Here is a 23,829-nt window from a genome sequence, read left to right on the forward strand (position 1 = left end):
GGAATTTTATGTTTTCAGGTCTCAAATTTAGGTCTTTAATCCATTTTGAGTTTACTTGTGCATATAGTGTAAGAAAGTGGTCTGGTTTCTTTCCTTTGCATGTAGCTGTCCAGTTTTCCCGGAGCCATTTGTTGAAGAGACTGTCTTTTCTTCGTTGTATATTCTTTCCTCTTTTGTCATAAATTAATTGACCATATAAGCATGAGTTTATTTCTAGGCTCTCTATTCCATTCCACTGATCTGTATGTGTGTTTCTTTGCCAATACCATACTGTTTTGATTACTATAGCTTTGTGTAATATATTTTGAAATCTGGGAGTGTGATATCTCTAGCTTTGTTGTTCTTTCTCAAGATTGCTTTGGCTATTTGGGGTCTTTGTGGTTCCATACAAATTCTAGTATTATTTGTTCTATTTCTGTGAAAAATGTTGTTGACATTTTCATAGAGATTGCATTAAATCTGTATATTGAGTTCTATGGACATTTTGACGTTTATTTATCCATGAGCGTGAAATATCTTTCCATTTGTTTGTGTCATCTTCAATTTCTTTCATCAATAGTCTTCATAATATTGGTCTTTCATCTCCTTGGTTAAGTTTATTCCTAGGAATTTTGTTATTTTTGTTACACATATAAGTGAAGTTGATTTCTTTTTTTTTACCCTTTTTTTGTATGTGTATTTTTTATTGGAGTTCAACTTGCCAACATGTAGCATATCACCCAGTGATATCATCCTGTCAAGTGCCCCCCTCAGTGCCCATCACCCAGTCACCCCATCCTCCCACCTCTCCTCCCCTTCCACTACCCCTTGTTCATTTCCCAGAGTTAGGAGTCTCTCATGTTCTGTCTCCCGCTCTGATTTTTCCCACTCATTTTCTCTCCTTTCCCCTATAATCCCTTCAACTATTTTTTTATATTCCCCATATGAGTGAAACCATATAATGTTTGTCCTTCTCCGATTGACTTACTTCACTCAGCATAATACCCTCCAGTTCCATCCACGTTGAAGCAAATGGTTGGTATTTGTCATTTCTACTGGCTGAGTAATATTCCATTGTATGTATAGACCACATCTTCTTTATTCATTCATCTTTTGATGGACACCGAGAGGCTCCTTCCACAGTTCAGCTATTGTGGACATTGCTGCTAGAAACATTGGGTGCAGGTGTCTCGGCTTTTCACTACATCTGTATCTTTGGGGTAAATCCCCAGTAGTGCAATTGCTGGGTCACAGGGTAGCTCTATTTTTAACTCTTTGAGGAACCAACACAGTTTTCCAGAGTGGCTGCACCAGTTCACATTCCCACCAACAGTGCAAGAGGATTCCCCTTTCTCCACATCCTCTCCAACAAGTGTTATATCCTGTCTTGTTAATTTTCCCCATTCTCACTGGTGTGAGGTGGTATCTCTCTCTCGTTGAGGTTTTGATTTGTACTTCCCTGATGGCAAGTGACGGAGCATTTTCTCATGTGCTTGTTGGCCATGTCTATGTCTTCCTCTGTGAGATTTCTGTTCATGTCTTCTGCCCATTTCATGATTGGATTGTTTGTTTCTTGGGTGTTGAGTTTAATAAATTCTTTATAGATCTTGGATACTAGCCCTTTTTCTGATATGTCATTTACAAATATCTTCTCGCATTCTGTAGACTGTTTTTTTGTTTTTTTTTGGGGGGGGGGGGTTTGTTTTTTTTTGTTTTTGCTGTGCAGAAGCTCTTTATCTTGATTAAGTCCCAAGAGTGCATTTTTGCTTTTGTTTCTCTTGCCTTCATAGATGTATCTTCTAAGAAGTTGCTGTGGCCAAGTTCAAAAAGGATGTGGCCTGTGTTCTCCTCTAGGATTTTGATTGATTTTTGTCTCACATTTAGTTCTTTCATCCATTTTGAGTTTATCTTTGTGTATGGTGTAAGAGAGTGGTCTAGTTTCATTTTTCTGCACGTAGCTGTCCAATTTTCCCAGAACCATTTATTGAAGAGACTGTCCTTTTTCCAGTGGATAGTCTTTCCTCCTTTGTTGAATATTAGTTGACCATAGAGTTGAGGGTCCATTTCTGGGTTCTCTATTCTCTTCCAATGACCTATGTGTCTGTCATGTCATCTGTGAAGAGGGAGAGTTTGACTTCTTCTTTGCCAATTTGAATGCCTTTTATTTCTTTTTGTTGCCTGATTGCTGAGGCTAGGACTTCCAGTACTATGTTGAATAGCAGTGGTGAGAGTGGACATCTCTGTTGTGTTCCTGATCTTAGGGGAAAGGCTCTCAGTTTTTCCCCTCTGAGAATGATATTTGCTGTGGACTTTTTGTAGATGGCTTTTAAGATGCTGAGGAATGTACCCTCTGTCCCTACACTCTGAAGAGTTTTGATCAGGAATGGATGCTGTATTTTGTCAAATGCTTTCTCTGCATCTATTGAGATGATCATATGGTTCTTGTTTTTTCTCTTGTTGATGTGATCTATCACCTTGCTTGTTTTACAAGTGTTGAACCAGCCTTGCATCCCGGGGATAAATCCTACTCGGTCATGGTGAGTAATCTTCTTAATGTACTGTTGGATCCTATTGGCTAGTATCTTGTTGAGAATTTTTGCATCCGTGTTCATCAGGGATATTGGTCTATAAGTCTCCTTTTTGGTGGGGTCTTTGTCTGGTTTTGGAATTAAGGTGATGCTGGCCTCAGAACGGATTTGGAAGTATTCCATCTCTTTCTATCTTTTGGAACAGCTTTAGTAGAATAGGTGTTATTTCTTCTTTAAACGTTTGATATAATTCCCCTGGGAAGCCATCCGGCCCTGGACTTTTGTGTCTTGGGAGGTTTTTGATGACTGCTTCAATTTCCTCCCTAGTTATTGGCCTGTTCAGGTTTTCTATTTCTTCCTGTTCCAGTTTTGGTAATTTGTGGTTTTCCAGAAATGCATCCATATTTTTCTAGATTGCCTAATTTATTGGCATATAGCTGCTCATAATACGTTTTTAAAATCGTTTGTATTTCCTTGCTATTGGTTGTGATCTTTCCTCTTTCGTTGATGATTTTATTAATTTGAGTCTTTTTTCTTTTTAATAAGGCTGGATAATGGTGTTGCTTTCTTGATTTCTCTTTCTCTACTTCATTGTTAGTGTATAGAAATGCAATCAATGTCTATGTATTAATTTACAGCCTCTACTTTATTGAATTTATTTGTCCTTCTAATAGTTTTTCTGTGGAATCTTTAGGGCTTTCTATGGCTAGTCTATGTCAACTGTAAATAATGGTAGTTTAACTTCTTCCTTACCAATCTGAATGCCTTCTATTTCTTTTTCTTGTCTGACTTCTGTGGCTAGGACTTCTAGTCCTATGTTGAACAAAAGAGGTGAGAGTGGACATCCTTCTCTTATTCCTGATCTTAAAAGAAACGTTCTCAGTTTTTCACCACTGAGTATGATATTTGCTGTAGGTTTTTCATATATGGCCTTTATTATGCAGAGGTATGTTTCCTATAGACTCACTTTGTTGAGAGTTTTTATCATAATGGATTGTTGAATTTTTCAAATGCATTTTCTGCTTTTTTTGAAATAATCACATGATTTTTATCCTTCATTCTGTTGATGTGGTGTGTCACATTGGTTGGATGGCAAATATTGAATCATCCTTGCATTTCTAGAATAAGTTCCACTTGATCATCATTAGTGATACTTCTAATGTACTGTTGAATGCAGTTTGCTAATATATTGTTAAGGATTTTTTTTTTAAGATTTTATCTATTTATTCATGATAGAGAGAGAGGCAGAGACACAGGCAGAGGGAGAAGCAGGCTCCATGCACCGGGAGCCCGATGTGGGATTCGATCCCGGGACTCCAGGATCACGCCCTGGGCCAAAGGCAGGCGCCAAACCGCTGCGCCACCCAGGGATCCCTGTTAAGGATTTTTGTATCTATGTTCATCAGGGATAGTAGCCTGTAGGTCTCTTCCCTTTACTTACTTTCTTCTTCTTCTTCTTCTTCTTCTTCTTCTTCTTCTTCTTCTCTCTCTTTTTTTTTTTTTTTTTTTTTTTAGTCTTTGGTTTTGAGGGTAATGCTGGCCTCATAGACTATATCTGGAAGCTTTCCTTCCTCTTCTATTTTCTTGAAATAGTTTGAAAAGAACAGGCATTGACTCTTCTTTAAAAGTTTGGAAGAATTCACCTGTGAATCCATCTGGTCCTAGATTTTTGATTGTTGGGAGGTTTTTTGTTTTTGTTTTTTATCAATTCAATTCCATTATTAGTAATAAGTCTGGATTTTCTACTTCTTCCTAATTCAATTTTGGAAGATTGTGTGTTTCTAGGAATTTGTCCATTTCTTGTAGGTTGCCCAATGCATTAGCATATAATTTTTTGTAGCATTCTTTTATAATCCTTTGTTTTTCTGTGGTGTTTATTCTTATTTCTCCTTTCATTTCTGATTCTGTTTCCGCTCTTTTTTTTTTCTTAAGTCTGACTAAAGGTTTGTTAATTTTGCTTTTCAAAGAACCTTTTCAAAGAACTAGCTCTTTGTTTCATTAGTATTTTCAACTGGTTTTTTTTTTTGTCTCTATGTCATTTATTTCTGATCTGATCTTTATTATTTCTTTCCTTCCACTAACTTTGGGTTTTGTTTGTTTTTTTTTCTAGTTCCTTTAGGTATAAGGTTATATTATGTATTTGAGATTTTTCTTGTTTCTTAAGGTATTCTTTTATTACTATAAATTTCCCTCTTAGAACTGCTTTTACTTTGTCCCAAGGACTGTTTTAGACTGTTGTGTCTTCATTTCTATTTGTTTCTATGTATTTTTTATTTCTTCTTTGATTTCTTCATTGTTGCATTGGCTGTTTACTAGCATGTGAGCTGCATTTTTTATATTTTTGTTTTCTCAGTGAGAAGGAGAGGCAGACATAGAATCCAAAGTCTAATTAGCAGAGCCCTATGGAGCAGAGGCAAACCAAAAGGTAAAAACAATTTTTTTAATTTAAAAAAAAGTATACATTTTCCATTTTCAGCAACTAAACATCTAAATTCTCATGTTCTATTACATGTTTTTAGTAACAAGCCTACTTCCCTATTGCTTTATGTAGCTGTACTATTGAGAAATATATCAGATTTAGTCAATTCCAGAATGTGACAGAGAGAGAGATGATAATACCACAAAAAAGTAATTTGATGATGAATCTGCAATCAGAAACTGGGGCCCAAGTGCCACCGCAGTGCTGCCTCTGCTGAACTGATAACGTTCAGGGCTGGAAGTAGTTGTAGCCATGAAACACTGTGTAACTCACAAGTGATGTGGCTGTTCTTCCTGATGTTCCATGACATGAGGTAATTGTGTGGACTTGAGTGTGTCGCTTTACCTGTTCTGCCTCAGTTTACTCATCTATAAAGTAAAATAAATAATAATAGCTTGACTTCCCTCCAAGGCCAATCTCAGCCTCAGATTGAGCTTCATATCCTGTGTTTTGGATGAACAGAGAGTCTAACTCACACACTAGTCACAAGAGGATTTAAACAGAAGGAAACTGAGAGGAAGAGAATGTATGTTTGCCAATAATGACCACTGCTCAACATACTCAGATTATAACCAGGGCTAGGGTTTAAGTTTGGTTACCTCATGGGAAAGGAGAGGACAGAGAGAGCAAGAAGAAAGCAGAGAGCACAAGTGTCTTCTCATGAGACCGTGGGTCTTGACCCTTGCAGGAAAAGAGAGAGAGGATAGAGAAAGGAGGGAGGAGGGGAGGGAGAATAAGCCAGAGCTGGCTTATTTTCCTGGGTATACCTACCACTTCAGCACCATGAATGATAGGAGAGGGCTCTTCCACAGAGTCACACTTGCGTGGGTGACTTTTTACACCTGGCAACCATACTAATTACTATACTTGGCACAATCATGTTCTTTGGAACTCAACAATGCAGAGCAATTTTTAAATAAATCTTCTGTATTTATTTGCGATGTACATTTTCCCTATTTTACACGTCTTAAGTCTTTAGTATCAATAGCCATGCTTATGATTCTTTTATGCAGGTCTGAGAATCTCTCCTTTCAGTGTACCTTCATAATATCTTGGTAAACTTCTGAAGGGTAATACTTTGTAGGGTAGAATATGCATGACCTTGGGATGTGATTCCTCTTGGAACAGGAATCATCAATAACTATCTCATGGGCCCATTTTTATCTTGATGGGATTTTAAAAATCCTTTGGGTAATTGTAATAGGAAAAGCCCCCAGAATGAAGGCATTTTGTGCTTGATTGAAGGAAAAAATCCTTTCCAGCCTCATCTGATTATAATCTGTTTAGAGGAAAGACCAGTTATGGTTGAATATCTGGAGGACATTTTCTCCTGAGACTTGAACTATCAAAATTAGTACCCAAGGATACCAGCCATGGGCACAGACCTTTAGAAAGAAAAAGCATCCAGTGTGTGTCCCTGACTTCAACATTCAAACACTTTTGAGTAATGGCATACCCAGACATGGACATGGACATGACTCACTCTTTTTTTGAACACAATCAACACATTAATCAGATACTACGTTCTTCTGGAACATTTTTTAAGTCAACGCTTTGTTCTATCTCTAACCCTACATTTTTTAGAACGTGGGCACCAATTTCTGTTAAGTTCCCCTTCATTGAGTTGTTTTGAACTCTGTTCATTTTTGCCACCACTTTCAGCACAAAAATCTTCTTTTAAGTTTAGGAATTTGGGTAGCTATCTGACTGGTAGATTCCACCATGAAATCTCCCTTGAGACCTTGTATTACTGACTTTTATTTCTGTCTCTTTATCAAAGGAAATCTTCCATACCTTCATTTAATCTGTATTATTATCTCTGAGCATTGATTTTTCTCATCTGTAAAATGAGGAGAGTATTAGTTCCTGTTTGATAATTTGTTCTAGGGATGAAGTAAGTTAATGGAGGCAAGGTCTAAGGATAGTTCTTGACACACAAGAAGCACTCAGTAGATGTCTAACTTCACTATTCTTCTCATCCATTTGCTTCAGAAATCCACAAAACACTGGTTCAAACTTATTTGGAGTTAATAGTAAAAGATGACTCTCAGCCAAGTATCATCTTTGTAACTAAGTCTAGGCCAGGGTTCCACAAATTGTGGCCTGGAGGACAAATCCAGCCCACTGGCTGTTTGTAAATAAAGTTTTATTGGTACACAGCCACATCTTTTCATTTCCATATTATCCATGGTGCTTTCATAATACAACAGCAGATTTGAGTAGTCATAACAGCAATTATCTACCTTAAGTATTTACTATCTGACCATTTACAGGAAAAAGTTCCTGACTCCTGATTCATTCACATATTTGCTATTTTTCTTAAAGTACTAGACAGGCTTCTAAAAAGTTACATTTGAATAGTGTTTTTGTAAAACACTACTATTTGCAATATAATGTTATAAACAATAGACATTTGCATTTTTTTTTAACTTTCTCAGGGAGAAAAACAACCAACACTGGGCCTTTGAGAAGAGGCAGAAAAAGAGGTAATTTTTAAATTCTTATTTTATACTCCGTGTTTTGAGTGGTAAGTCAATTTTCTTAATTGGCTTTTAGAGCAAGTAACAAATGTTAGGATATTCATTGGCCCTGATTAATTTCAACAACAAGGCAAGATGGTATAACACCCATCCATTGATTAGCCAGTTGATCTGAGGGACTCCAGGCATCCTTGGGCCTGTACAGGGCTTCTTTACCTACACTGATAACTTTTGAAGAAGTAAACATAAAAAAAATAATAAAAGGTATGACATTCATGATATTTAGCTGACCCTTCTCTTGCCCCCGTTGTGGAGAACCATAGGTTCCCCATTAATGGGAACCCTGGGTGGTAATATAAGACCTGTGTCCTAATTCCCAAACTTCCTTTGGTTGTGTGACATTGGATTATCATTTGGGGCGGGGGGCAGTTTGCCTCAATTTCCTTCTCTGTAAATGGGTGGGTGGTGGATGAATTAGACTGAGTGACCTTCTAGGCTCATCCCAGCTCTAACAGAACTAACTCTAGAAGGACCATGGCCATCCACCCTTTCCATTCCAGAGAGAAGCCCCAGAATGTGTCTTTAATGAATCCCCCCCAGTGTTAGTCAGAAGGGCAGGAACGGATGCTACTGCTTCTTAAGTTCAAGACTTGCAATACCTGCTTCAGCAGAATCAGATCCCAGTGCCCCTCCCAAAGGATGTGCAGGGGCTCCCGCCCTGAGTAATTTTCAGTTCTAGCACATTCCACCCTGAGTTTCCTTTGTAGCCACAGAGAAAGCTCACACGAAGGAGAAGTGCAAAAGCAGAGAGCAATGAGAGAAGACAAGCAAGGAGAAGCGCCCCTGCCAGGTGCCCTATTGCAATCCTGCTTTCTGTCCAACAGCTGATTACTCAAGCAAGGAGATAAATTAAAAGTTGAGGTTTTATCTCCAGCTACATAACTCCAAAGCAGCAATATGGCAGGAGAAAAATCACTGCACAATGACGAGTCGTGATCAACAAATTTGGAGATTCAGACACCTCCACACAAGGTTATTAACATAGGGTTTTGGAGAATGATGTTATCTTCATGCACCTAATCTGCCATAGAAGAAAGACCCAGAAGAGTAATCAGTTCATGGGGAAAAGCTCTCCCATACATTTTAAGTTATAAAAGAAAGATCTCAAGTTGAAGGATCTCAAACAGTGCACAGATATAGACAAAGATGGAATGAAAAAAAAAAAGATGCTTCTTGCAGGTCCAAGAATTCCCAGAGATACACATATGGATTTTCACCGTCCAGAACTTCCTGTGACCTGTGGAGAGGCAAAGGGGATTTTATATAAGGAGAAAATGAAACAAGGTGGGTTTCATGATCTTCTATGCTTTTCAAATAAAACATACCCGTGTGAATAACATATTGTTCAAGGAGTAGACACCTGTGTTGGAAGTCTCCCAAGACCATCCTTAGGTTTGATGATTCACTAGGAGGATTTGTAGTACTCAGCATATAGTGAACGCATGGTGATGATTTATTAGATTGAAAGGGCACAAAGCAAAATCAAGGAAGGAAAAGACACACAAAACAAAGTCCAAAGGAAGCCAGGTGCCAGTTTCCAGGAGTCTTTCCTGGTAAAGCCACACAGGATACACTTAATTCTCTAGCAATGAATTGTAGCAACACGTGTGAAATGCCATCTACCAGAGAGGCTGCCCCCAGTCTCGGAGGCCAGGATTTTATCAGGGGTTAGTCACGTAGGTGTCCTCTGCCTAGCACACACCAAAATTCCAGATGCCCAGAAGAAAAGCAAGTGTTCATCATAAACTATTTATATTGTTTATATAAACAGCTTCAGACAGTGAGACACTCTTTTAAGTTCTGGGAATGGTGGGACCACTCCCCAAATGCACGTTCCCCAATGCCAGCCAAGAGCCAACCTTGCAAATAAATCTTCCTAAAGATAGCAACCTGCTGTCTGCCCTGTTAGCTCTTTTCTGCCCAGCATCCCAGATAGGCTGGAGCAAGGATGGCATTTCCATGCTTACATGTAACAGAGCATCTCTCCTCTCCCCATGGAAAATGTCCACAAGATGCCTATCCAGCACCCAATGCAAGATCAAGTACTTCAACATGAGGGTGGAAAATGTACACGTTGAGTAATCTGGTAACAACCTTCACAGCCCCATTCTTCTGTGCGGCCTTGTGTTAGTGGGGAGGAGCATCGTGTTTAGAATTAGACAACCCAGATTTGAGCTTCAGGGACACCACAAGTGTCTGTCTCATCTGGGCCAAACTGCTACTGTCTCTTATCCTGAACTTCCTCCTGTACAAAATGGGAATAATAATAAAACTTTGCCTCACTGTGTTATTATAAGGGGAAAGAAATGAAATGACAGATATGAAATACTTCGCAATTCATAACTGTTAAAGTACAGTACAAATGTTCCTCTGCCATAATTGATTCTCCCCTCCCCAAATACAGTTCTTTAGGCACGAAGAAGTATCAATGTTTGCTCTGTAACCATATTGCAGATGTGTAATTTAACTTTTCCCACTTGATGACATTTCTATAATACTTTTCCCATAAAGTAGCAATGAGTCCAAAATATGAGAAATAATTTTTTTAAGAGAGAGAGAGAGGGAAAGAGGGGGAAGGGGCAGAGGGAGAGAGGGGATTCCAAGCAGACTCCATGCTCAGTGTGGAGCCCAACACAGGGCTCAATCTCATGACCCTGAGATCCTGACCTGAGCCAAAATCAGGAGACAAATGCTCAACCGACTGAGCCACGCAAGCACCCTCAAAATATGAGAAATAATTGATTGCCATTAGCTGGATGATCGACATTGTACAAGCGGAGGCAGATGTGGCTGTGGTGACAGCTGCCACATGGCCACCTGTCAGCTTCATTTGCCCCCTCTGAAACTCAGCCTGGCTCTCACAGAAGTAGAGGAAAAGAATCTTGCTCATTCATTTTCAGAACCGTTCAGTATTTTTTCACTTTTGAATACAGTGAAATACATTTTAAAAATAAATGTTGGTGCTAATTATTGTCCTCATTGCACAAAGGTCAAAGACGTATGCACAAAGGTCAAAGACGTTGCATACAGGGCAGGAATTCCCCTCCTGCCCTTGCCTTCTGAGCTGCTTCTGGGGCCCCTGAGGGGGATCTCAGCTTTCCTGCTGTAGTTTCTGGGCCCAAGAAGGGTGGGCCAGATCCATGGCCAGGCCACATTCTGGGGATTCCACGGTCGGTCGGCTGGGGGGCGGGGGGGGGGGGGGGGGGGGGGAGCGCCGCTCCCTGGCAACTCCTTGTTTTGGTTTCATAGGAACCTCAGAGAAGTGTATAAAGGGTGAGAATGGAAGCTGGTTCACTCTCAGGGAATTTGAAGTTGAAGGAAACCACTCACGATCCAAGAACTGGAAGATGAGTGTGAGATGTGGCGGATTTCCCCTGAAAGACCTGATTGAGGTATTCCAAGGACAAGTGGCTTAAATCAAGGGTCTTGCCCAGGTCTAACATTGCTCTCAGAAGCATCTTGGCTGCTTTATGTTACAGCTTCATCCTCTAAATGCATGAACTCTTATCCTTTTGAAGGTAGGACAGTAAACTATGGCCCTGATGGGGCCATGAATAATCACCACTATGTAATGTGGTCCCAGGTAAGCATTTAAGTGGGGAGCGGGGGTCTTAGACTTTGGAGGCCAATGTTTAAAGTAGCAAAATAGAACTACATGTATCTGAAGATAGCCCATCGGTATGGGTGTTTCCTGGATTACAGAAAGTTTTAATATTATTTCTTTTCTTTTTCTTTTTAAAAATATTTATTTATTCATGAGAGAGAGGCAGAGACATAGGCAGAGGGAGAAGCAGGCTCCCTGCGGGGAGCCTGATGCAGGACTAGATTCCAGGACCCCCAGGATCACATCCTGAGCCGAAGGCAGATGCTCAACCACTGACCCACCCAGGTGTCCCAACATTATTTCTTTTGATCGCCTTCTGAAATTCATTCATGGAAAAGAATATAGATAAATTGCATCTGTTTTTTTATTTAAATTCAATTAGCCAACATAGAGCACATCATTAGTTTCAGATGTAGAGTTCAATAATTCATCAGTTTGCATATAACACCCAGCGCTCGTCACATCACGCGCCTTCCTTAATGCCCATCACCCAATTACCTGTCCCCCCAGTTACCCTATCCCTCTACCCACCTCCCAAAACGCCTCCTTTGGACCCCTCATGTGGACAAAATGGACTGGGTCTCTGTTGAAGATGAACTTGAGCCTTCTGACTCTTTCACTTGACCCAGAGGGCCCTTCCTTGTGCTGTTCTAATGATAAAGAAAAGCTCTTTGTTCTGCAAATATCTATTGAGACACATCTAAAGCCCAGGGGACTATAAGGTCTGAGCCCCAGCCGTGTAGGAGGAAGGCTGCATGGTCACAGCACCTCCTTCACGCAGCAGGCAGCACACCAGCCTCATCACCACAGGACTGCAAGCCTGGCGGTGCTCTAAGGAGGGGCTCCGGCAGGAAGACATGCAGTGGCTCTGGGGAGGGAAGGTCATTTCCGGCCTTGAGGTTAAGGACACTTTCATGGAACAGTGTGCACTGAGCTGAGTCTTGAAAGAATAGTCCTGATGAGCAAAAATGTGGGAAGGAGGCATTCTACAGAGAAAGGATGGCATGAAAATCCTGCCCATGATTTGTCAGGAAATAAGGGTAATAAGGTTAAATACATGGGTTGGGCTGATGGAAGAGATCTTGAGGCTGGAGGAAGGAGTCTAGACACTTCTGCAGGCATGGAGAGATCATGAGGGTGGCGAGGGCGGGGGAGGGCGGGTGGGTGTGGTTGAGTTAGGGACTAACACCGGTGAAACACTGCTTTAGAAGTATTAATCTGCTCAGAGCATGCAAGATGGGCTGGAAGGTGGAGTGCTGGCAGCCACGAAGACTTCACCCGACCTTCACGGCCTCTGTGCCTGATACACCCTCGCCCAGCCTCCAAGGCCCAGCTCAAACAGCACACACTCACTACACTTGCTTCCTGTGGCTGCTCTAACAATTCTTTACAACCTGGGTGGCTTAAAACACCGCAAAAACAAAAACAAAAACAAAACAAAAAAAAAAACCCACAAATCCATTATCTTAACAATTCTGGAGGCTAGAAGTCTGAAATCACTTTAACTGGGCTCAAGTTAAGGTGTGGGCAGGACTGGTTCTTTCTGGAGCCTTCCAGGGAGAATTTGCTCCTTGCCTTTTTCAGCATCTGGAAGCTGCCTGCATTCCTGGGCTGAAGGCCCTTCCTGACGTCACTCCAACCTCATGTTCTGTCATTACCTTTCCTAATACTCACACTGACCCTCTGGCCTCTCTGGCAAGAGGACGCACGTCATTACATTGGCCCCATAGAGATCATCAGAATGATTTCCCCATTGCAAGATCCTTAATTAAATTACACCTTTTTACCACTTCACATAATTCAGAGGTCTGTGGTTTGGGATCTGACCATCTGTGGGGGCCATTAGAGCCTACCACACTGACCCATCTCTGAACCCCAAAATACTCTGTGAGAGCACAGTTCACACTTCATCATCCCTACCCACTCTATCATGGCTCTTCCCACTTGTCTCCGCAAAGACCTAGACACCTTTGTGTGCCTAGGGCCACTGATGGGGCCTGCTCCTTGCCCATCACTCAGCAGGTATGTGCCAGTGGAGTAGCTGTAGCATGTCAGGTATAAAGTCACAAGCTAGAGGGGTCCTGGGGGATGGAAAAGGAAGCAGTGAGTATAGAAGACATCAGGAAGGGAAAGCTGGCAAGGCTATGAGGAAAGTAAGAGAGGATGTGGTTTTTAAAGCTTACCTTAAAGCTGAGCCTGGCAAGAGAGAACAGTGTGTTACAGATTTGGAGAGGGGCATTCTTTTCCATGAAGACACTTTGAATTTATGTTGACAGTGGGATATATCTGGAAGGCAGCTGGAAATACCAAGCTTGCAGAGTAGAAACAAGAACCCATCGTAGCATTAATCCCATTTCTCTTTCAGAATAAATACCTACCAGACCCGCCAAGAAGAAGAAAAAGAAGAAAGGTAATTATCACATGACTTTCGGCCTATGTCTCACCCCCTTAGGATGAATAATAGCCATATGTCACCTGGTGGAGCAAACCACCTATATCACAGTCTCCCCCTTTCTTTTGTATCTTTCCTCTCCTTCACATGCACACACGCACATTCACACTGAGTCCTTCTTCAAGGGATCCTTCTTTAAGGGAACATTCCTTTCCTTTATGGAGATATCACCTTAGAGAGGAGGGAGAGCGGAAGACTGGTGTGTGGGAGTGAGACACTGCTGACCTGGAAGATCTTTTGCTTTGTGGAGACGCCACACCAGGGAGATGGTTTGGGAGTGAAAACATCAGGCTTCACCAGAGGGGCTTTGCAAACCTTAGTTCAATCTATGGAGGTGAATTCTCTTTCCTTCAAAGTCACATGTGGAGTTCATGAACCAGTGGTTTCGATGCTGCATGGATTCCAAGGAAGGAGGTGGGATAGTTAACATCTTCCATTGGCCTCTTCTAGAGTGAGTGTGAGAGAGAAACTGTGTGGGGCACAGGCAGATAGAAGAATTTCATTTTTCTAACCTCCCAGAGATGTGACTTTGGTCTACCTCTGCTGCACCAAAAAGTCACAGTCTTCACAAAGCTGGCTTCTGGGGCTAACTGCTCCACTGACTTTATGCTAGAGACTTAGTTGCTGGAGCTTGTATCCACTGGATTTTCTAGAGAAAGACACACTATTTGCTCTGTTCATTAAGAGCAAACTTCTCTGTCCAGTGCTAGGGAGTCAAGGGTAACTCAGTGTGTGTTAATCAGGGGAGTTGGCCATCTCCCATCCCTTCATCACAGATGCCTCTCAGGTGCCTCTGGGCTTACAGCTCTTAAGGTGTGACTACCTCAGTTCTCAGAGCAGCTCTCCAGAGTCTCTTCCTTCCCGGCCCCTAGGCTTCTATTCCCTGTGCCATCAAATGACAGGGGGTGCTACTGGCAGTTTTCCTGCTCATAAGATTCCTGTTAAACCCGATGGTGATAGCTGAGGTGTCCTGGGATAATAAGACCGAAAACTTCGAGCTGATCATTTACTGGCTGCGAAGAAAACTCATCTCCTAAGTGACAACTTGTTCATGTGTTTGTGCACTTATGTATCCATTCAACAAACACCTGTAAGCACACATTGAGCACTAAACTTATGCTTGGCCAGTGGCCGTGGCAGATAAGATACTGAGTGTCTTATCTGTGGCCTCACTGCCTCGGACTGGAGGTAGAAGCAGAGGCAGGCATGGTTCCAGGCTGAATGAGGCCAAGTCAGTCCACAGATATCCAAGGTCAATGCAAGCTTTTGGGATTCAGGACAAAGTGGAGAGGTGCTTAGCTTCAGGAAGAAGTGGTACAGGACTGGGGACCTTAGACCCATTTTCTTTTCAGGGCTATGCCCTGGGTGAGCTGCAGAAGGCAGTGGGATTCTCTAGGACACCTGCACGGCATCCAGGACTCTGGGCGCTGTGGTTGCTGGGAGCTGTGGACATTTAATCCTCAGGCTGATTCCCTCCTTGCAGCTCCAACTCTATCTGTAGAATTCAGGCCGGGCTCAGAAAGGCCTGCTTTGGGTCTGATAGCTGGAGAAGAAAACTTGCATTGGGCCAAACCGTCACGGACATATAATTTCATGTTTCCTCATTCTCCAGTTAGCCATCCAGACCCTGTTTATAAACACAGCTATGAAACAAAGGGAGGGCCATGGCATGAATCCTTTACATAAAGAAGTTTGCTTAAATGTGTGGTTAATGAAAAATCATATTCAATATTGTCACTCAATCTTTCTCTCTTTTCAGTCTAGCAGCAACAACTTTTTTGACCCTTATGTAAGTACTTACTCCCTCACCCGTGACCCCAGAATAATCCAGGCCTTATCCCTCCATACATTACCTGTGTCATTGCTGGGTTTCCCTGCTACACGTGCACACTCAGTTGGAGCGCGCCTTGGGTGTGATGAGCAGAGAATGGCAGACGCGTTACCCACACCAGGGAGCTGATTTGGGAGCTGGTGTCTCTGCATGAAAGTCTCCTTTCCATTTGTTCAGGGAAACCTTCCTGTTTCCTTATTTCCCCTCAAAAGTGAGTATGGGAGTCAGAGGACTAGACTACTGGGGTCTCTAGAGCCAGGACTTAAAGTGGTAATAGCCAAGGCTGGCCTGCAAATTAGGGGTAAGGAGCACATTTGGGAGAATCGCAGCATTTTAAAGAAGGGGAAAAGGGAGGGAAGGAAGACGACAAACACGCACTCCAAGATAGCTCAGATGGTTTGAAGCATCGGCCAGAAGGAACAGGCTGGGTGGGCTAAGCTGGCAAGTCCAGGGGTGGACCCTGGCATGAGTCCTGCTGAGAAATGTACACGGGGCAGGTGGAGACTGCAGAGAAGTAGCTGCAGGGTCCTTTGTGGAGACCCTGGAGTCTGTCTCAAGGGAGCCACCAGGGTACTGAGCTGGCTAAGACTGAAGCTAGCAAATCACAGACATTTTTACTCAAATTGCTTGGCTAGAGCTCGATTATGTGCAGACCCTTCTGATCTCATAGGCCCTACTTTAAAGTTGGCCGACATCACAGATGGCCCCTCCATTTAAGCTGAATGACACTTTGATTGCTTTCATTGCAACAAGATCCATGTATTAGGCACAGTCACCTTTTTTGCACAACTCCAGGGGGAACCTCTCACTATAGAATGATGAGCAGCTGTACTGATACAGGATGCCTACCAAGAGGGGATAGAAAAGGGTTGCTGTGCCCTCTGGCCTTCTAGCAAATGCATTGCGCAGCACGATCTAGATGCATCCACACCACTCCCATTCCTCTGCTGGAGGTGGGACCCTTGAGTATTAGAACATCTCTCATCTCTGGGGTCTGTGCAAATTTTCTGAGAACTGGAATGGACATGGAGGGTTATTTCTTGCAGCTCACAACCAAGCCCTCTGTGAAGATAAGAAGGCAATTCTTCTAACAAAAATGTCCTCACTCCTTTTCATAACCTTTCTGTGACTGATGTCATAGGCCGATAATGACTGTACTCACAGCTCCGAGGCTTTGCTGGGAGAAATCCCTCTCGATCTTGGGCTCCCAACCTTGGCTGCACAGGGCAGTCAGCTGGAGGTCCCGCCCACAGAGGTTCTGATGTTATGGTCAGTATTTTCCAAAGCTCCTCTGCGTGGTCAGTATTTTCCAAAGCTCCTCCGCTGGTTTTAATGCACAGCCAAAGTTGTGGGCCACTGCTGTTCAATGGATGCTGCTTCTGCTGATCCAGAAACCACTGCTTTTGAAGCCAGGGGTCTCCATGAATGACTGCACCTGAAAGCCAACTGGGGAATGTTTAAAACCTACTGCCTATGTCCCCGCCCTGCTGAAGCAAACAACCAAACTCACATGTGATTAATTGAATCTCTGAGGATGGGGCCTCGGGCATCAGGATTTTTTTAAAGCCCTCCAGATGATTCTATCGTACATCAGGTTGAGAACTACTGTCAAGCAAAAGGACAAGTTTCTTACTAAAAAGGTTAAAGAGATATGTGTCAGGGTTACGGGCTTCCCAGACCATGAGCTTTCCAACACAGGATCGGCATGTTTATTCGTTCTTTCTCAGGGCCTATCTACAGTGCACTTTGTAAGATGATGGTCCAGAAACCTCGACCCAGCATTGGTCAGCATCCATGAGTGTCATCTGTTCTGACAAAAGAGAAAAATGTTTACATGGCCCATGTAGGGATGTGTCCAGGGATGACCCTGACAACCTATTCCTTAAATTTTGCCTTTCAATAAAGGGAGCGCATGGGCAAAACACAAGAACCTAGAATTTCCTCTTATGTGTGATTTTTGTGTCTCTTCTTTTTCTTTTATTGAATTTATAGATGAGAAGAATTTACAAATTGAGATATGCCCCCGATTCACATCAGCACATTGGGCACAAGGATGATATTCTATTACCATTTAGAACCCAAAAAGCAGGCTGCTGTTCTTTGCCTAGTAAGACAGTGTTGCTAGAAGGGCCTCTGCATCCTCGTGGCCTTGGACCTCACAGAAACACTGAGAAGGAGGTGGGATATTTGAGAAATGGGATCAGCAGGACTGGTGATGAATTGAATATCTGAAAAAAAGAAGCAGAGTATTGGGGTGCCTGGGTGGCTCAGTTGGCTAAGCACCTGCCTTCAGCTCAAGTCCTGATCTCAGAGTCCTGGCATCGAGCCCCATATCAGACTTCCTCCTAATCGAGCCTGCCTCTCTCTCTCCTGCTGTCCCTTCCCCTGGCTTATGCTTTCTCATGCTCTCTCGTGCTCACTCGCTTTGTGCATTATTTTGTACCTAGATTGTCACACGAGGATGTAAATCCTTCCTCCAGCCCATGATATAGACAAGATATTTTCATCTTTTCATCTAGGTGTAGAGCTGGATGAAATGTTTCCCCACCACATAGTCTTCCTCAATTGGCTCTCTTGCTGTTCAGGTGGCCCCAGAAGAGGAGCCCGGTGCTCATCCTTCTGGGCATTTTTCCAGGCCAGGCACACAACCATCTTACAAAGAAATTGTAGCACGTAGGGATTCACATGTTATTGCCACATAGATTATTACATAGACACATACACAAAAAACAGCAGGGAAAAAAATGTATTTCTTTTACCCAACATGGGCTCATTCCTTGAACAAGTCTTATTTCGGTCTATTAATTCTAGTGTTTGTTACATGTGTTTGTTACTCCACAATACTTAGATAAAACACTATCAAATGCTTAATTTCATTAAATGAAGTTAAATTTAGTTAAAGGTCCCACATATTGAGATTGATCCAGTATCAACGAATTTTGTGGGCCCTTCCATCAGGGTTTTCTATGTGCTTAGAAAATGGGGGTATGGCCTCAGTTGTGGTGGTCACTGTTACCACAATCCCTGACCATTTGGAGATGGCATCTCCACACCTTACATATCGAACTAAATCATAGAACATCTTCCCACAGGCTCCCAGAGCCAAGAGCTCTGTCCTCCCTGGCAACTACCTGGCCATCTGTGGCCACATCTTTCCACCCCAGAGGTACTGTCACAGGCCCAGGAGCCCTCCAGTCACGGAGTCCACAGTGCAGGAACTCCTCTCCAGGACCTTCAAATCATGAGGAGCTTATGGCCAAGAAAATAGGATGCGGTGATATGTTAGAAGTATAATCCGTTATATTAAATTCTCAGTAAATTACTCTTCAACAAGTCAATGTAGATGATGAATGTAGACAACTAGATAAGACACTGTATTATATCCCTGAGCCAAATACTAAATTTCTCAGATAATCTCTAACTCATCCTTTTTTGTGGTTATTGTTCATTTGTGTCAGAATCTGTCTCAATAAAGAAAACTTTAATGGTCTTAACGGCCCTTTCCTCCCAAACTTCACTACAGACCAGAATGTCTTCTTCTAAAATCTTCACTCAGTGTTGTTCCTTAATATTTTGATGAGAAAAAATTTAAAAGTGTCACCTGGGTACAAGCAAAGGTCATGTGTTCTAGAATCTCAACATGTTGAGCTTCCGGGGTCTCACTGATTCCAGTGATGTCTGCATTATTCCCCTTCTAGCCAGGAAACTCAAATATATGTGAGGTTTGCCGTGGACCCGGAAAGCTGTTCTGCTGTGATACTTGTCCAAAGTCCTTTCATGAGACATGCCACATCCACCATATAGATGCTAACAGGTCAGTGAGACTGGACCCCTCTTGCCCTTCCTTCCTATGGCACAGATCCTCCTACCATGCGCAATCAGCCTGCAGAGTTTGTATCTGGTTGTATGTGTTTTGATGCAGAGACAGCAGAGTCTTAAAGTATCAGGATCCAGAAATATGATCCAGAGTTGTTTAATGGCACTAGCAGCAATAGATTAATGGGAAACACTAGAAAGAGGTGTCACTCCCATAACCCCCACTTGGTTCCCAGACACTCATGCACTTTGATGGGGTTATGACACCATACATTAGCTGCTGGTTTAAAGCATATACTACCTACTATGGGAACATAAAAAGTTGACAAATCTGGGACTCTGATGAGCCTTCAGATGGCCGTTAATGCTGCATTTCCTTTGCCCTAAAATGTATCTTTGGTCAGAGATGATGGGATGTGGAATTAACATGGAGATAGATAAGGCATCCCGTGAGTATAGTATAGACAGCATTGCTATGGCCAGGGTGGGTGGATGATTTCTACCAGGATTGTGTCTGTCCCTCTGAAGACAGGGCATTGCCCTTCAGGAGTGGAAGAGTCTAATGTAATCCACCTGTTCAGGCCGGTAGTTCCCAGGAAATAATGTCATCTCAGGGATTCTGCATAAAGCTCTACAGATGCGCAATCTGCAGGGGAAGAAGACAGATCTGCTCTATTGCTGAGCCCATGTATAGTCCCCATGCTCACACCACACGTACTTAGGAATGGACCTCTTGAGCAAGCACTGGAGTAGCCAAGGAGAGGAACAAATGACTATCTAGGAGAGACCAGTGTATCTGCTTGACTATTGAGAGCCCTTCAGCATAGGGATCCTGGCAGAGGACAATGGACAATGAATCTAGGAGCAAATGGCAGATGTCTGAACTACTCTGTCCATAGAGTTCCTTTCCAAGAAATTTCTGCAGCACAGATTCTAGGTCCAGATACGGCAGTGCTGGAGGAGAGGATGCCTGTAGCTCTGTGCTCTGTGCTTATTCTGCTATGTTGAGAAGCAAGAGCTGGTTTGCTTTTACTATGGTCTGATGGCTCAGTGAGGCCCAAGACTCCAGTACTGAAGGTACTGATCTCCAATCCTCAATTTTTAACAGGCAGGAATCATTACTGAGCCCACAGTGGCTCAGATGAGAACTTTAAGTTTTGAGATGAATGAAAGACTGTCACCCACCATGGCAGCTCACTCAGCAAACTGTCAGCCCCGCTACCATGATTAAAGGGATGGGTGTCTGGAAACTGTGCCCAAATGGGGCTCTAATGCAGGGGAGTGTCCAAGAGAGAAGTTGGGTACAATGTGGAAACCACCCATCATTCCTGAACAGAGGCCTTTAGCAGCTGTAGAAACAGTGGCTGAGTCACAGACAACCTACCTCTGCTGATCTTGTGCCCAACCTCTCAGGGACCCATGGAGTTGCATCTTCTGCAGGATAAAGGCTCTTCAGAAAAAGTACCCACAAAGCCAACTAGGTCACCAGGCATCTGAGGTCCTAAAGAGACGGATGGTACCTGAGGAACAGTTGGTGAGTTGAAATGTAAACCTGAAGTCTTTTCTGTGGACTTGAGAGAAGAAGCACAGCCTTGCAGGGGCTGGAGGGATGATGCCCAAGGGCAAACTGCTGTCCCCCATGTGCTTTGATCACAGACCTAACACTACAATTTGTGTTCCAAAGAAAATGCCCATTCTGTGTTTTTTCATAGGCCACAGGTTTGGGAGCTGTGCATTCCCTCTGAGCATATTTACATTTCATCCTCTCCAAGCTGCTCATCACTTAAAATCTCATCTATCGGGGATCCCTGGGTGGCTCAGTGGTTTGGCTCCTGCCTTTGGCCCGGGGCGCGATCCTGGAGTCCCAGGATCAAGTCCCACATCGGGCTCCCAGCATGGAGCCTGCTTCTCCCTCTGCCTGTGTCTGCCTCTCTCTGTGTGTCTATTATGAATAAATAAATACAATCTAAAAAATAAAAAAATAAAATCTCATTTATCTTTTGCAGAAATGTGAATTTGTCCTCTTGAAGGTCTACTGCTATTCAAAAAGCCTCTTTTTTGCCTCAAAACCACATTACGTAAGTGAAGACAACAAAGCCCAAAATTGGCATTGTCAAATTTGTGATATGGGTCCAACGGGTCCAATTGTCATTATCCTTGTCTTGTTGATGGATGTCAGAGTCCGCTTACTCAATGCTTGACCATTTAGGCTGCTACCACAAAGTACTAGAGCCGGGGCACCTCAAACAGCAGACATTTATTCTTCCCAGCTCTGGAGGCTGAAAATCTGAGGTCAGCGTGCCAGTGTGATCCTGCAGACTGCCAACTTCTTTTAGCGTCCTCACATGGCGGAAGGAGAGGGAGAGAGCTCTCTGGGGTCATTTTTATAAGGGCACTAATCCCATTCATGAGACTTATCCTCACAATCTAATCATCTCCCAAAGGCCTGACCTCCTAATACCATCACACTGGGGGTTAGGATTTCAACATAGGAATTTGGGGAGGATAGACTTGGAAGGGCGCTAACAGCCTGCCCTCGGCACTTTTTTTTTTGTCAGCAGAGTAGAGAGGCATCTCGTGGCCCAAAGAAGCCCATGTGGCTAAACAAAATCAGGAAAAAGCTGAATATGAAACTGTACCTCCAAGTGAAAGGGTTTGTACGGGACATGCGCCTCATCTTTCAGAACCACAGGGCATATTACAAGGTAAGGGGCTCCCTCTTTCTTTGGGTTAAGCTCCCTTGCCATTTATTCTTCTTGTATCAGCTAAATGTTACCGTTTCCCTCATCCTGTTTAAGCCACACAAGTGCAAACTCTGGAAGTATTCTAAAAGCCCCGCAGTCTAAGGTGGGGAAAATAACAATAAACTAGGTGTCCTTGCAGACATCATCTTAGGACCTCAGCATTTACTTGCTCCTAGGTACTCAGTTTTCACCCACAGAGAGCAGTGGACTGCAGACCTATTGCCTTCTGCAAGAAATGGAAGAGCAGTCTCTCATGTTCTGTCTCCCTCTCTGATGTTTCCCACTCATTTTCTCTCCTTTCCCCTTTATTCCCTTTCGCTATTTTTTATATTCCCCAAACGAATGAGACCATATAATTTTTGTCCTTCTCTGATTGACTTATTTCACTCAGCATAATACCCTCCAGTTCCATCCACGTCGAAGCAAATGGTGGGTAATGAACAAGGGGTGGTGGAAAGAGAGGTGGGCAGGGGGTGGGGGTGACTGGGTGATGGGCACTGAGGGGGGCACTTGATGGGATGAGCACTGGGTGTTATGCTATATGTTGGCAAATTGAACTCCAGTAAAATAAAAAAAAAAAAGAAATGGAAGATCATTTTCCCCCCTGAACCTGGGTAGCTCTGTGCGTGTCCCCGAAGTCTCCACCTTTGTCCTGGGCTCCTATCCTTAGCCAGACTAAGGGAATCAGCCGAGGGAGATTGGGTGCCAGGCATAGAGTATGAGCATGCGCAGTTGCTGGTGCCTCTGTGCACCTGCCCTGGCATCCAGGCCTTCAGGAATGTGTGGACAGGGGTCTCGCCCTCACGCCTGGGCATCTCCCTAGCACCACTGGTTCCCAGTGCTGCAGCCCGGATGCGGAGCATGGGAGGTTGCTTACAGGCAAAACCCACAGGGCCATGGTGCAAGGAGGGGCATCTCCGCAGGAGCCAGGACTCCCAGGTCACTCCGCGGCTCAAAGTGCATTATAGAGGCCACTGGTGTTTCCCTCCTTTAAAGGAAGCTGCCAAATCAAGTTTCTCAAGTTTCAAAATCTTGGATTACTTCCGAATTTCTTAGTGCTATATCAAAAAGTAAACAAGGATTATCTTAAGGGGTGAGGGAGAGAGAGGGGGCTCCAAGAACCCCTTTCTGTACCATATTGTAGTGTTGCAAGTCAATGGTGCTGTGTTCGAAAATCAAGCAACTAGTATATTTAAAAATTAATCGATAAAGCTCTGATGAAGAATTAGAGAAATGATAAAGAGAAATGATCAAGCTATCAGGGAACCAAGCACTCTGAACTGTATTAATTCTCCCTTAACATTTGAGATAGTGTAAAATGAAGTTCTAGATTCTGCAAAACATGGTGAGCCTAAGCTCAGTGCAATGGCCATTCTCATTTTTGTCTTTGCCTTTCCAGGACAACCAGAAATTCATCAAGCTGGGACTTCAGCTAGAGGCCATATTTGAGAATACTTTCAAAAACACTTTTGCAATTCAGGAAACAGGCGAGAACAGTTCTCAGTTGGAGCCCAATCTTTCATAAAATAGCCAATACCCTCCCCCCCCACCCTGCGCACCCCACCCCCAGTCAATTCCTCAGCAGCTACATGATGACACGTTGTGGTCCCTCCTACTGACTATTCTGATGTACAAACAACTTTTTCAAAAATTTTTATTGCCATTTCTGTTCATTTATTTTTTAAATAAAATATAAAATTATCTTGTCTAGTTCCCTTATTGAATAATTTGGAGTGAAATTTACAGTAGAAAATATTGGGTCTTTCTATAAAGGATTGTATTATGCGCTTCCATTTATATTTTAATCTTTTATTAGGTCCTTATGCAAAATTTTCTCTTCTTTTCCCCTTTCCACA

The 23,829-nt window shown here is 43.0% G+C and overlaps 1 protein-coding gene across 11 annotated transcripts in view; it reads left to right on the top strand.

Annotated features, from left to right (window-relative positions):
• The window catches only part of SP100 (SP100 nuclear antigen), a 97,711-nt gene extending 74,028 nt beyond the window's left edge, over nucleotides 1-23,683 (top strand). For 2 of the 11 annotated variants that reach the window (XM_038574095.1, XM_038574096.1), the window contains exons 18-29: nucleotides 4,861-4,932; nucleotides 7,425-7,472; nucleotides 8,706-8,810; nucleotides 10,776-10,918; nucleotides 13,496-13,540; nucleotides 15,342-15,371; nucleotides 17,406-17,591; nucleotides 19,112-19,227; nucleotides 20,643-20,763; nucleotides 21,236-21,307; nucleotides 21,788-21,934; nucleotides 23,373-23,510. In XM_038574095.1, the coding sequence (XP_038430023.1) occupies nucleotides 4,861-4,932; nucleotides 7,425-7,472; nucleotides 8,706-8,810; nucleotides 10,776-10,918; nucleotides 13,496-13,540; nucleotides 15,342-15,371; nucleotides 17,406-17,591; nucleotides 19,112-19,227; nucleotides 20,643-20,763; nucleotides 21,236-21,307; nucleotides 21,788-21,934; nucleotides 23,373-23,498 (1,211 nt within the window). In that variant the 3' untranslated portion in view covers nucleotides 23,499-23,510. Of the gene's footprint in view, nucleotides 1-4,860; nucleotides 4,933-7,424; nucleotides 7,473-8,705; nucleotides 8,811-10,775; nucleotides 10,919-13,495; nucleotides 13,541-15,341; nucleotides 15,372-17,405; nucleotides 17,592-18,505; nucleotides 18,835-19,111; nucleotides 19,228-20,642; nucleotides 20,764-21,235; nucleotides 21,308-21,787; nucleotides 21,935-23,372 lie in introns of those variants that run through there. The other 9 variants (XM_038574091.1, XM_038574092.1, XM_038574093.1 and 6 more) reach the window with 9 other exon arrangements.
• The last annotated feature ends 146 nt before the right edge of the window (nucleotides 23,684-23,829 follow it).

The sequence above is a fragment of the Canis lupus genome, chromosome 25 (assembly GCF_011100685.1).
Source record: "Canis lupus familiaris isolate Mischka breed German Shepherd chromosome 25, alternate assembly UU_Cfam_GSD_1.0, whole genome shotgun sequence".
In the NCBI taxonomy this organism is placed as follows: Eukaryota; Metazoa; Chordata; class Mammalia; order Carnivora; family Canidae; genus Canis; species Canis lupus.